This window comes from Grus americana, chromosome 3 (genome assembly GCF_028858705.1).
Source record: "Grus americana isolate bGruAme1 chromosome 3, bGruAme1.mat, whole genome shotgun sequence".
NCBI classification, from domain to species: domain Eukaryota; kingdom Metazoa; phylum Chordata; class Aves; order Gruiformes; family Gruidae; genus Grus; species Grus americana.
The window spans coordinates 73,037,134-73,051,973 of record NC_072854.1 but is presented as its reverse complement, the minus strand read 5'-3'; the positions used below and the strand labels follow the sequence as shown (position 1 = coordinate 73,051,973).

Genomic DNA, 14,840 nt, shown 5'->3' with positions numbered 1-14,840 from the left:
AGAAACTTTTCTGTTTATGTTACTAGGTAGAGTTATTAATTTTCTTCAAGAGCTGCTAAGCATTTACATGAAAAAAATTAGGTTTAGAAACGTATTTGTTCCAGTGTATTATTCTTCCATGTTTATATTAGAGCCTGAGTTTTCTTCGTTGCTGTTTTTAACTCGAAGGCATGGATGCAATTTCACAACACTTCTAGTGTCTTTGGAAGGTACAAATCATATATTAAAATTTCTATTTCTTCTTAGATTAAAAAAAAAATAATCCCTGCCTTCCCCACTTCGAATCCCAAATACTTAGTCCTAATGTCAACAGTGTTATAAAAATATTAGAAGTGACCTGGCTGAGGGGATATTCTCTTCTCTTAGGAATTTTTGCTATCATTTTATGACCCACCCACCAGAGTAGATATTTCAGAGTTTGGAATTGACATGCACAGGGAAGCAGCCACTGGGAGTAGCACTGTCGTTCATCCAACAGGATGCTGTAATTTACTCCCAGAAAACTTTGTAAATTTAATCCTGCCTAAAACTTAGAAATTTTATTAGTAACTGAACTAGCTAAGAATCAGGGCAGGATTATGTTACAATACAGCTCTGTAATCTCCAACTCTGAGGCTACAAGTTGTGTTCTGATGCTCTATTAATGTTTGGGGTTTTTTTGAATTAGAAATGTATTTTCCTATAGTCTAAGTTCTAAAGCATGAAAGAAGGTTCTGACTGTGGTAGACTTTCTTCTTCCATGGCTGTTGGGAACCTATGCCTCATCTATGTTAGATTATTTTGGAAATTACTGATGCATGGGAGCAGGGACATGAGGAAAATGTTTGACACCGTGCCAGGAATACAAGAATTCCAAACGTTATAGCAGGGACATGAGACTTGTGCACTAAATGGAAGGTGGGACTAAAGCCTGCCTGGCCCCTTCTCAATAAATCTGTATTTACGTTTTAAGGATTTTTTTTTTATTATTTTTTTTTTAAACTGAATGGCATTAGTTCTTTATTGTATCTCAACTCTTCTGACTGGAATAGTTTGTGATCAATTTTTGTTTTAAATTTATCCAAAATGTCATTAAAGCATTTACACAGTATGAGACTTTGTGACTGAAAGTTAGTATCTGAAAAATAAAAATATTTAATCTTTATTTTGATTAATAGAAAAAGCAGAGCAGAGAGAAATCGGAAAGAAGAAAAGCAGAGAAGGAGAAAAAGAAAAAACCAAGTTAGCAGTTCAGTCTTCACCAAAATTGCCAGAAGCCCAACATTCTCTTCAGTCCTTAACTGAAAGTAAGTCCTATTCTTTTGAAGGTAAAAATGCAAACAGGAGATAAGTGTAAAGCAAAGCACTTTGTGGTTTGTTGTTTTTGTTGGTTTTTTTTTTTTTTTTAAACTTAATTGGGGGGAGGTTAAATATACTAAGCTGTTAAAAAATTGCAATTCTTTACAGGCTGCATTACAGACTGAAGTAATTTTAAACTATTAAAATACTATAACTGATATTAAGAACAGTATTGCAGTAATTTGTGTTTGATGTTGTCGTGGTTTTACCCCAAGGTAAAGTAAAGCTATGCAGAATATTTCAAAGTTGCTGTCCAGTCATGTAGGACCAAGATTTGTTCTGGTGGTAAACAGTTTTTCTGTATTAAAAAAAAAAACCTTCCTCTCTAATAACTTATGTGTTCAATATCTATTTTATTCAGCAAATTGTGTTTGGAAAAAGCAGGAATGCTTCTTTGTTGAAGGGCAGGGGATTAGGGTGGACAGCAATATTCATTAGAATTCACTCCATGATTTAATTGTTTAATAAATTTGTTTCCTTTATCTTGGAAGTATTTTTTGATGATATTTTTTTTATTAATACATTAATGATAGCTTAAAAATTGAGTAAATTCTTGCTTTGTGCATTTAAATGTAATTATTTTGTTAAAAACCCCCAAAATATAGTTTAAACAAACAACAATTAAATACCAATCTGTCAACTAATCAGTTAATAAGAAATGTCATGCTTAGTAGCTCAAAATATAGAAAGTCATCATAAAGGTACATTAAGCTCATTTGCTTTTGTTGTTCCTTATATTTGCATACGTGTAGCATTTCCTTATGGCTAGCAGAAGGAAACATATTTGTTAACTGGAATATTATCTAGTTGCAAATCAACAGGTAAAAATAAGTAGAGCATCTCTGGGGAAAAAACTACAAGGTAAAAATGCATAACAAGAATGAAACTTACTATATAAATCAGATTCCTGCTTCTTGGTTTAAATTCTGATTAAAATTTGTGATTTAAATAATTTTAATGTATAACAAACTAATATTACTGTTTGACATCAGCAAACATATTAATTTCAATTCCTACCTTATATACTAGTAAAGGAATTAAACAGCAGTAAATTTTAAAATGTATTGCAGAACATATTTTGCTTTAATGGCAGTAGTTGTGGAATAGGAAATGAGGCATTTCACATGAATGTAAGAAACATGCCCAGTACTCAAGCACGGCATGGGGAAAAGAAAGCAAAGGAGAAGCAGAAGGATCCAAACGATGATTTCTAGAAATTGTGCAAAATGAATGAAAGAGCATTAAAAATCATCAGGCAGTGTTTCCGTTTGAAGAACCACATGACATTTTGATCTTTGTTCTGCCATTTAACGTGCAGTTTATGGTGTATTTAGAAAGATTATTAGTTCAGGGCTCAAATATGATGATTAGAGAACTCTTTTATCAAAGGTCTGAACGAGAAAAGAGTTTTGAAAAAGAGTAAGAGGTGGATATTTCACTAATAAACTTGATAAAGAATTTGAATAGAAGTAAATGTTGAAAGTGTAAAGTCAGAGGCTGTAAGATATGGAGTAAGATACGGAGCAAATTTAAGATTATTAGGTTAAAAAAAAAATGAGAATTGCAATTTGAAATAATACTGAATTAAAATTATTTTTGTTCTGAGATTGTAGCTGCAAAATAAAAAGCTTGCAGGCTTTATGAGACAGATGGTCTGCAGAGAGTGGCCCAGACAGTAAAACCACTTTTGTGCATAAAAGTAACATTTGAAACTAGGGCTAGGTTCAAAATATAGATGTGGTGCTTAGCGACGTGGTTTAATGGTGGACTTGGCAGCACTAGGTTAATGGTCGGACTTGATGATCTTAAAGGTCTTTTCCAGCCAAAAGGATTCTGTGATTGTATGAGCTGCAGGGTCCCTGAGGCATTGTACCTGTTTCTCTATTCATCCTGTTGCGTGGATCCAGCAGAACGACGAGCCCTTCGCCTGATCAGCCAGGGCTCTTCCTGAGAGCAACCAGCTCCTTGGGCCTGTGGCTTAGCAGCCAGCCAGTCCTCGGGAAGCTTTTGTAGACAATCCACATGTTCCTACCAGCCCATTTAGCACACCGTCTGCACTTTTTCACTCATCAGCCTTTTCTCCTGGTAACTATTTCTCCTTTCATACCTAGGGAGTACATTCATGCCCTAATGAGTTTTTAAGATAATACGATATGAGCTACTTAGGCCCCTTGTTCCTATGAAGAGCCACCGTCCCTCTTTCCATTTATGTTTCTAGACTAATGATTTTCCTAATAATTTCCGAACTGCTGGAGAGGGAATACTATTTCACTGAAGAGGACACTAGCCAGGAATTTGGGAGTTTATTCTAAAAACCAGCCATTTATTTTTGCTATGTCTCATTGTGCCTTGATACCAGTTTTGTAATTAGAGATGATAGTATTTTCTGTATCAGTTTCTATGTCACAGAATTGTTGGGAGATTATTATGTTTAAAATTTCTGAAGCCATACCAGTAGATCTGTAATGTTAACCATCAATGAGATACATAATGCGTAACTGTAAAGTTCTTTTCATTTTCCTCTTGCTTATTCAAAAGAGTTTTCAATTATAAGTAGGGACTAGAGCCTAATATTTTGTTCTGTTTTTTCAAATGCATATTATCATTCTGCAATATTTATGTCAATTCAGAAAAGCACATAGGTCATTTTTCTGAAGACTAAAAAAATACACTACAATAGGCAAAGCTAATCCATGCCTAACAGAAGAGCAGAGGTTAACATATGAGCTGCACCCGTGGTGAGAAGGATAGTGAAAGCTGACTGAAGTGTTTTGGAAAGTTAAAACTCAGCATCAGCTCTTGTTTGACAAATAAATATTCAAGAGAAACATATAGTGAGAAAATTCTTTGCAAGTCTTCAAAACCTGCAACTTTTTAAAAAATAAAAGCAGTTAAGAACTATTAAAACCAACACTTTTCATTCCCAGCCTTTCTTTTACATGGATCAATTCAGATGATACTTTCCCTTCTCCCGGGAATGTAAATATTTGTTCAGGTTGTGTAGTACTCACTCTCTGTAAATGAATTTGCAAAGCCGCAAATGTGAAACATAAACAGCTACAAGGATTCAGAAATCTTTAACAAAGCATCACAGAATTCTTAAATCCACACTGATGGATATATGAATCTAACTGTTTTGTCATACCATATGTTATAACATTTTTTGTCTAATAATACAATTTTATCAAGGCTGTCGGTTTTAACTAGTTTCCCCAGACACTGAATTCATGCTAAACAGTACACTTAGTGGCAAATAATTTGCATGCATCCTCATTTTTTGTACAGTGAAAAAGGATCAAATATATATATATATATTTTAGTAGGGTACTGGCATAATGTAAAAAATCTTTCTGATATTGTAATAGTATTATTAAAGTGAATATGGTGTGCCTGGTTAATCATTTGCATGCTCTAATAATTTGTTCATTACTGTTTATTGTCTGTCCTGCAGACATTTTATTTCACAACCCATCTGGACTGAGTATGACAGCTTCACGTTCCACCTGGTATTTGATTAAATACTTTGAGAAATACTTCCCACAAGCAATGAGATCGGTGTGCCTTGTGGCACGTACTGTTCTGTAATGCGTAGTACATCGTAGCTACTGCTACTGTATTTGTAACAGATCAGCTGTGTCAGTAGGGACTGAGATCAAACCTAGATTATAGCCTTGCTTTTGAGTAAGTTGAAACCCACAGCTAACACAAGAGCTGTGGTTAACATGGGAATCACAAGCATACAGAGAGAAATATTAAGTATCCACTGGAAAGTAACTCTGACTTACCATCAGCTTATATTTAATTGAGAAGTGGAATTTCTGGACAAATATTTAAGATGCAAAGATATCTTACTGCTTTAAGGAAAAAAACCCCCACATTGTATACCTTCTAAATAAATGGATATTTAGAGTGATACATTGTGTTTTCTGGCCACTTGCCTATCTATCCTTTTCCTTTCTTTTCCTTTCCTTTTTTTCTTTGTATGCAGACTGCATTGTTTTATTCCATTTCACAGAAAATACCTATTCTTAGAGCAACTTCCAGTTGAACACTAACTACACATAGGTAAAACTAGAAAGCAATTATCCTGTGTTTGAGGTGGAGCTGAAGGGAACAAAGACCCAACATTCTGAAGAAAAACAGGTGTCACAACCTGTGTACTGAAATCCTGTCTTCACATGCTTGCTTAAACGACTAAGGAAAAATAGAGAGAAATAGATGTCCTTCTTTTTGAGCTGACTTTTAGGTCAAACCACAGACATGTATTTGTAGTATTTTATTTTTTAGACTCTTAATTTCCCTTCAGCATGAGTGAACTGGCTGTCAGCCAGACATTCTTGGTTTCTCTTCATCATGCAGGAACTAATAATAGTTTCTTTCACAGATACAGGTATGAGAAGATTGTGTGGTTGCATAGTGCAACAGATTTCTAGGGGTAACAAAGTGAACGTGCCCCGACTTTTGTGACGTGCCTATGGCAGAATTACAGGAAAACAAGCTTCCGTAAGGCATGTAGGATCAGAGCTATGGGGTGACTCCTTCACACTTTCCGAAGCAGCCATCATTAGCTCCATTATTCCATCTCCTTGACAGAAGTAAAAGCAGTAACCCTGGTTTATGAGCACTCTGTTTCTCAAACTACTTATCTCAATCTTCATATCCATTGGCAGGAGTGGCCAGAGCTCTGGCTTTTGATCCTTTTGTTGGCAAGATCAAATTTTGCTTTCACTGGCGAGAAGCCTTTAGCTAGTACTGGCCAATCGGTATGTTTTTCCTTCATCTACCCAGACAATGTGTATTGTGTTCTTCATGCTAGAATGTAGTATTTTTAAAGTTTGAAGAAAAGCAAAACAACAATGGTGAGAGCTACCTCTGACCTGTTGCATTTTTAAGTTGTAGTTTCTGTTATTCATTTGTGTAGAAGTAAAATATACAAAAGTTGTTGATGGTCTAAATAGGCAAGGATTAAAACAATGTGTTTTTTTTCTGTCCGTGGCTTCTCTTCCGAGTATTTTACAATGAACTATTGTTTTGAATGAAATAACAGAGTCTGACAAAGAAAAGAATAACAAAAATAAGGCAGAGAAAGCAGAATAATTTAGGGTGAGGTACAACATCTATTTACTGCTTACCCTGTTCTAAAGCATGTTAATGTTCTCTCTGCAGAATCTTCTGTGCCAACCCAGCCAGAAATGGCTGTGTATGCTGGCTGTATACCTCTACATTTGTTTGAAGAGGATATTTTTTCATTAGGGCAGATGGTAAGATTCTATGCTCTCAGGGCAAGAAAGCATTACATATTTTATTATCAGGTGTTCTGTTTTGTAGCAACTACATTGTAATGAAAATAATAAAATCAGTATAGTGAAACAGTCACCAGGTAACGACTGTCAGTCATTCAGTACTTCTGTATTCTGATCATGCGTTTTCCTGCCACAGCCCTGCTCATTTTTTCAGTTTTACTCCACTTTCCTCTGGATTCCAGGAGCTGAAGCGTCCTGGGAGAGACTAGGTGTGAACTAGAAAATGCATCATGATGAGATACTTCTGAATGGAAAGACTAATTATTTTAAGGGCTACTTGAAAAACATGAATTTCAATTTTTTTTCAGACTATAATTAGTGACTTCTCTGATATACATTTTCCGATATGTTGTTCTATAAGAAGTAGCATGTTTATATCCATTTCTGTCACTGTAACTCGTGAAAGCAGCTGGAGAGAACGTAGCACTTCATGCAGCTGGGGTAAAAACAGTGCTTAAATTTCCACTTAGTCACTCATGTTCTACAGAAAGCTATTTATAATGCCAGAGCAGGCTTTCTTGAGTTGATTATTAATTAGATTTATTTTTTGTATATTTAAATCATATTTATCATAATTAGAACATTAAAATTTAAGCTGCCTTCTCATAAAACTGATAAGCTTCATAGAATAAAGAAATTTCCAGAAATGGTTTGCAGGTGTTGTGCTTTACTGCTCTTAGTTCTTGCACTATTTTCTTTTTAAAAATTGTGCTATGTATTGTATGCTGTTTTGAAGACTAGCTTGTTCTCTGTGATTTTACTTTAATTTATATTAATTTAAGATCTCAGACAATACTCTCTCTTTGCTAATAATAAATAATGCTAGTCATCAAAAAGCAAACGGGAAACAATGTCATAGGTTTGTATCTTTCCTGACACCTAAGGCATTGAGTTTCAAACTTGTCTTCTAGTCTTCAAGTACCCTACCCTACTGTTAGGGTGCAGAGATTACTGAAAAAGAGGCACGGGAGGCCAAATAGGATGAGGCAGATGAATCTATACGTCTAAAACAGTATTTTAGTAAAGACTGATAGAAAAATGCAAGTTGACAGAAATTAAATATAGCAGTGTAGTGGATTTCTTGTAAGCCTCAGTTAAAAAAGCCCATTTTAAAGCTTTCTTTGGGGCGCTGAAAAGTACTACACTAATAGAAATAATTAAAGTTTGGAAGCATGGATTCATTGTTTGGGATAAGAGTTGCTCCCTAAATTTGGAGGAAATTTTGTCATTGACTGCAGCTGTGCCAGAATTTCCCTCCAGAATTTTTGCAGTATCCCTTTTAGCTGTGCTTTCTGGTGTGTATGTCTTCGGACTGATGTGGTTTGCATTTAAGTTTGCTCAAATAAAATGGAAAAAAATCAGTAGTTGACTCATTCAAGCGTGTCTTACTCAGCAGCTAACAAGTTCTCCTTCATGGCACCTAACTGGTCATCTTCAAAATCCTTTCTGATCTTGGAGGTTTTAACGTGCATTTTTAAGTTGTTTGAATATGTATGTACCCAGTCACCACTCCTGTAATACATCTTTATAAATCAGAGATCAAATGAGGGTGATATCTTGCTTGTGTACCTTAAAGTGTTTAATTTGATCCTCTCCCTTTAAATAACCAGAACTACATTCTTCTTTGCAGTTTGTAATTATAGAACCTCAGGAACATTTGACAATGAGCAGAAGCAGAGACCTGCTGATGAACATGTTAAAGAAATAAGTTATGGGTGACTTATTTAGCAAGCAAAAGAAGGTGTAGTTTCAAAAGGATCACAATCCTGTACAAATCTTTTAACAGAACTTTCAGTAGTGAAAAATGTAAAGTACTGGACCAATATTATTTTAATGGGAAGAGCACCACTCAATGTCCACATCTAAAATTGCTCTTAAGTCTGTTGCTAAGGGCTTTGGGATATGGGTCAGCTGTAGTGCCTTGAATGTGTTTTCTAAATTAGCCAGCAGATAAAAAGCTTAACTTTAATGATGCATTGCTTCAAAGTGATACTGCATTATGGAGATTTCACAAGTTATCTAAAAAGATCAGTTGCCTTTAGAATTCTGCCGCTTTATACATTCACCATGAAGTAAGGACTTTTTACTCAGAAAAAGTATTTTAAAATACGTTTATTTAAAACAAAATGTTGTCACTGATATTTTCTTTTATCTTCATTCTGCTTCACTTACATGTTTTCTGTAACACTTGAAAGAATGTGCTTATATAAATAAGTTGAAAGAAGTGATGAATCTGTTATGAAAAGTAAAATATAGGTACACTTCCAAGTATTCAATTATACTTTTTCTGCTGAATATCAAATCCTAATTAGAGTGGTTTTGGATAGCCTTGTCAGGTGAACTATTTTTGTTTCATTTGTTATCCAAGCCATTAGATACTTTTGTGTGTGCATACTGTTCTTTTTTCAGAGATATGATGAGAAATGAGAGCTGACCTCAGTCAGATTATCCTTCCATGTTTCATAGGCTGATTCTTCAGAGAAGCTGAGGCAATATGGGCTTTCCCACATACATAGCCATCCTGTCCTGATCACTAGAACTAGATCCTGTCCTCTCGTGGCACCGCCACAGCCACCACCAGTTCCTCGTTGGAAGCTTTTCCGTCAGAAAAAGGAAACTGTTGTAACATCTGAACCTCAAGGTCTGTCTACTCAAACTTCCAAAATAAATTTGTAATTACATTTTAAATTATTATAAACATTTTCAGAGCCATACTCATCTGTTAGCTTAATTTCAATAGAACTTCCCTAAGGATTATTTTGTCCCCCTCCCTCCCTCCTTTTTTTTTTTTTTTTTACCAATTTTGCATTACTTCCCCTTAGCCCTATTATTTCTTAAATGCTTTGAGAAGATGTCTTAATTTATCTCTGAAAAAGCACTCTGCTCTACTGGAGAAAATGAAGAGAGAGTGTTATCAAAGCAATGTAGAAGCTCTCTGATGCAGAGGCATGAAAGCTTCTGAACATCTTTTAAACCTGCAAAGTATGTGACTAGTCCTGCTGCAACAACTCATAGTTTTAGGGGTAAATTTATTCTAGGGTTTGTCTGTAATGCATAACAGAGTTAAATGCATGATATGAGAGAGCTTGAATATGAAAGCATTACAGGCATGCTAGCAAAACATACTGGGATCAGAAACAGAGAAAATTAGCAAAGGCAGAATGTTCTACCATTGTTGTTCTGAGCTACCTCGGATAACCTTAAATATAGGTTAAGCATACTTTTAATACCTCGCAGGCTGAGGGTCAGTGTTAAGCACTTACTTTTTCATGATATATCACCTAAAGCCACCCCGGTTGTTCTCTTCCGTTCAAGTGTATGCAATGATACTTGGAGAATAGAATTATTTAGGGGTGATGAATTCCCTACGGAAGTTATTTGTCAAAATTGTAGCATTAAATATTTCTTATGAATATATATTTAATAAGTTGCTTTTTTCTAGAGCCTGTCATAAAGAAACCTGAAGAACATGTTGAGATTGCTAGCCTATTTTTGAATTACAAGTTGAATCTTATCACAATACCCACAGATGTGTAAGTATTCAATGTAGTTTCAGCCTTAACATCCTATTGTTAGTCCATTTCACTGTGAAAGTGCAATGGCTTCTCTTTGCTTATGTCACAGGGAAAAACTGCTCAGTTCATGTAGTTTAAAGCACATCAGGATCAGAGCAGTCTATTGTTTTATTGATGTCACGTAATTAATTGGCAATCAGTGAATTGTACATTTAGGATCAATATCAACACTACAACAGATAAACCACTATACCAGGTGTTTACAAAATGTTAATAAACACCTACAAACTTCTGAACACCTTTCTGTAACTAATCCCAAGAATTTCTAATCATTCACACAGAGGCATACACATGCAGTTATACGCACCCTCCTGGCATTGTGGGTTACAAGCACACCTTCCTTTTTTTTTGGAGTGCAGGTTCCCCTACTTGCATACACCTCCTGTTGGAGATGCAAGCTGGGGTGCTCTAAGCTTTACATGCTGCTCCCTACAATCTGCTAATCTACATGCTGGTGAGAAAGCCCACCAGGAGGTGGGCAGGCACATGCCTGAGGGGTGGGTACCTACTTGTCATACGCTGTACAGACAGTCCCCTGCGTGGACGCACACTTCTCAGGGCATCCAACATTGAAGGGCAGGGAGCTCTGTCAGGAAAAACCACTTTGCCAGTTTCTGTACTCAGTAGACCCAAAGATGTAGAATATTCAATAGACCACTTCCACCAGAAATAGGAATATTCTTTGATGGTTTTCAAATTTTTCCTCAAACTACTGGTCTTGCACATGCACTGGCCAGTCAGTACTTTCATGGGTGTCAAACATTTGGCACAGAACAATTAATGTTTGTGAATAAAATGGGCTGTTCTCTGTTCATTATAGTTGTTACAAGAAGCCTGAGAGTGCGGGTGAAGCAGCTTATGCTCAAAACACAACTTTGTATAAATGCCTGGTGTTAAAGACTGTTTGGAAGTCCTATAAACCCTTGAAAACCAGGGTGTTTAAACAGAATGTCTTAGAGAGGAAGTGTCAGAAATTGATGTATACACCACTTCTAGTCAATATACAATATCCAGCATAATATTTGCTCACTGACAAGAAAAGAAAGATTACCTTTAAGTGTATCAGGGCCTTGGGTTTTTTCCTATGACGCACTGCATAATATATTACTGTCAGGCTTCAGCTTATGATGCGAACGTTCAGTAGACAACTGCTAGAATTATTAATCACCTTTCTTTTATTCTGACTGAACCCCTGACAGAGGAAGCATTGAATGTATCACATACCAAGTGAGCATCAAAAGGTTTACATTATTTTGGAGGGTATTTCTTTTTTTGAGACTGAATCCAACAACACTTGGTAAATTGTTGGAGGGGTGTGTCATTTTTAAGGTGTGTACACCTTTTGTTCAGTACATCTCTAAGTAAACTGAATCAATTACATAATTGACAGGTTCTGCATCTTGATCATCATGATTGGATGGGTTGATAATAAACCAGTTAGATTATATTTTATATGAGCAGCAGCATTTGTCCATAGAGGAAATTACCTTGGAATATTCTGGTAACATCATTGTTTTGCTGATACAGTTGCATTTTACTGGTTAAAAACACATTAAATTACTTATTGGTTTGTTTTTTTTTTTCAAGTAGTAGGAGTAGAAATACATGAAAATGCTCTAAGCGATATCCATTAATAGGTTATTAAAAGAACGAGAGAATAATAATTCAGATGTTGCAGTATTTGCATGTTAACATATTTTATATTGCTTTTTCATATTTAATAGATTGCTTCATGGCCAACTTGCTCCATTTTGTCAAGGACAGTTTATTTAATGTGCTAAGTTTCCATGACAATCAGCTAATTAAATCTCTTGTGATTTAATTAACAGGTAGTAACCAAAAATATATAGCAACTATTAGCATTTCATTAAAGTAATATAGCTGCCTAAATAAGATAAGGGACTTAGATACACATTTGGGACTGAAACTGGTTTTAATCTCTTGCTTTTATTCTAATAAAGTCTTTTGAAACACTCAAAGGGAAGATAATTCTGACTGTTACTGCTAAAGATCTTGATATTTCATTATCTCAGTCCTTAAGAAGGGGGTTAGATAACACATGCTTATATTTTTATCTGTTCTTTAGTGCTGCAATAACACAATTAGGCATTTATGTCTAATTGGCACGTGTGCAGCACTGTTTTGATCTTGTTCTCCTAGTTCAACTTAACAAGAAAAAGTTATTTATATTTCCATCAGTTTTTACTTCTGCCTCCACTGAAGTCAGTAACAGAGCTTTCTTTTACTATAGCCAGAAGAACCTTGCGCAGGTTTCCTTGGTTATTGTGTGTTTTAGCTGTCTGGTAGTTATGGAGACCCATTTTGAGGGAAAAGACAAAAAACTATTCTGACACAAAATACTCTTTTTCTTTTTTTTTTTTTTTTTTGCTCTACCTCTATTTAAGTGGTGCACATTATTACTTTTTTTTTTTTTTCATGTCTAGGCACTGTAGAAATTTATTCACTTCTGGTGTTATCATCTAGTTTTCCACAACTGACTTAGGTTTTGGTTTTTTAAGGGTTACTTAAGAGGGCAACAGTTCAGGTCTTTTGAGCGTAAGTATGTGTGTAATGCCAAGCCAATAATGGTAAGGAATATATGTATATATAGGTTTTGTGCTGCCGTATTAAGCTGTCGAAATAAAAGAGGCACACATTATTTTGACAAAATTCTGTTAGGAAAAGTAGTTATGGAGACTGTCATTTGAAAGTAAATGTATGGATTAAAGTGTTTGAGTTTTCTTTTATTATTTAGCCACTTTCTACGGTCTACCATCAGAAGAGGATTTAATTCCCTACCATGTCTCCCTTCTGTTACTGAAAGTGATGAAAATGTAAATGACAGTAATGTGGATATGAATCAAAGTGGGAGACACTCAAATGCAGAAGATGATTCTCAGGTAATAATTTTCCTAATTTTTTTTTAACTTGCCCTAGTTTTATATTCCAAAGGATAGTGAAAGACAAAATAGAAAACAATATTTAATACTTAAATATAGGTTTTTAAAGACTTTTCAGTAGGCTTTTTTTTCCCACGGATATTTAAGTAACTTCCCTGCTCTTTCTGTGTTATAGTTATATGGATGTGTACTAGGTGGGAAATCTTTCCTAATGCTTTTCGGTTTAACCTTATTTTTTTATAATTTACTCCTCAGATTCTAAAAGTCCTATTGCTAACACTATAAAATATTTTGGTTGTGCTCTTCTAAATCAATTTCATGGGGCAGTCTTAAAAAGATAGTCAGAGCTCTTTATGGATTAATGTTATGATTAGTGTATTTCTTCTACAGTGCCTACCTAGGCATGTGGCTACTTGAAAAATATAAACTTCATAAACACATGCCTTAAAATGGCATCCTCATTTGGTTCTTAATTGAAAGACTTCAGGCTAGATCTAGAAAAAGAGTTAAAGCTTCAATCCTGAGTTTGCCTGCTGTTCAGTTTCAGAAGCTTTGCCTTCTAAGGGAATCCTCAGCCATGAATTAGACGCTGAAGCTTCCGGAGCGACACTGTGGGAGAGTGACGTTCCCCTCAGCAGGTTCACTACATGCAGCACACTGACCACAGGCTGCCCAAGCTAGCCGAGGAAGCTAGCTAGTTGCTAGGTAGAAGTCTCCATTGTAGTTATCCAAGATAGATAAGACAAATCTTACCCAAGTTCAGTAAAACATTGTTACTAGGATGACTTTGGGCAGTTCTAACTACCGGGGTTTTTCATTTTGTTGTGGTTTTTCTCTTGTTGCTGTTTTTGTTTTTAAATTGGTATGTACCTTGTTATTTATATATGCTACCGAGTCTGCTTTTAGATAAACCTGGAACAAAATGCATCTTGTAATATTTAAATCTTATATGTTGAACAGAGAGAAAAAAGTATACTTTCAAAGAGTTTCTGGACACCACACTATTTCAGGCAAAATACTTTGTATAGGGAAATAATTAGCAACATAGAGAAATAGAGGCTTAAATATTCAAACAGAGCTCCACTGAGGTTATTGTATTTACTCAATACCTACAAAAGAACAGTGCCAATATCTCTTCAATTTCATACTTATTGCAGCAAGCACTGCTTATAAGAGCATCCGATAGCATTTCTCTTTTTGATTTTAAGAAAATGAGGGGAAAAGCACTCTAGGCAATATACAAATGCTTTCAGTGAAATAGTGACTGCTTGTAGGGTTACAAAATGGGTTTGAAGGCGAAGACATACGGTTAAGGATACTATTAGGTATCTTCCTGAACAAAGAAAACATAATTTAGTTTGGTAAATTGTGAAATAAAAGGGAAATAATGTTCTATGTAATTCTTGGAGGGCCTATTTATGTCCTTCCTGTTCAGAGTATACTGTAATGCCATTTTTGTATTTCAGATCTCAAACTCAGTTTTTTTTAAACTGTTTTTTATCTGTTGTGTATATAGAAAATGTATGTGTGGATGTAGTTATTGGGTATTTATTAGTTTAAAATAAGTTAATTCTGTAATGAAGGAGAATTCTTTGCAACAGAATATATATATTGACCTATTCTGTATTTGTACATTTATACATGTACAATATGTACAAAATGTACTATTATAAACAATAGTTTAATTAGTACTTCATGACCTTTTAAAAGTCTTTTTAATAATT

General features: G+C 35.0%; 1 protein-coding gene across 1 annotated transcript in view; it reads left to right on the top strand.

Annotated features, from left to right (window-relative positions):
* ADGB (androglobin) overlaps positions 1-14,840 on the top strand; it is a 119,726-nt gene that overhangs the window by 35,456 nt on the left and 69,430 nt on the right. Inside the window, exons 9-13 of the mRNA XM_054821163.1 lie at positions 1,158-1,286; positions 6,505-6,599; positions 9,108-9,282; positions 10,084-10,174; positions 12,972-13,116. Coding sequence (XP_054677138.1) covers positions 1,158-1,286; positions 6,505-6,599; positions 9,108-9,282; positions 10,084-10,174; positions 12,972-13,116 — 635 coding nt within the window. The remainder of the gene's footprint in view (positions 1-1,157; positions 1,287-6,504; positions 6,600-9,107; positions 9,283-10,083; positions 10,175-12,971; positions 13,117-14,840) is intronic.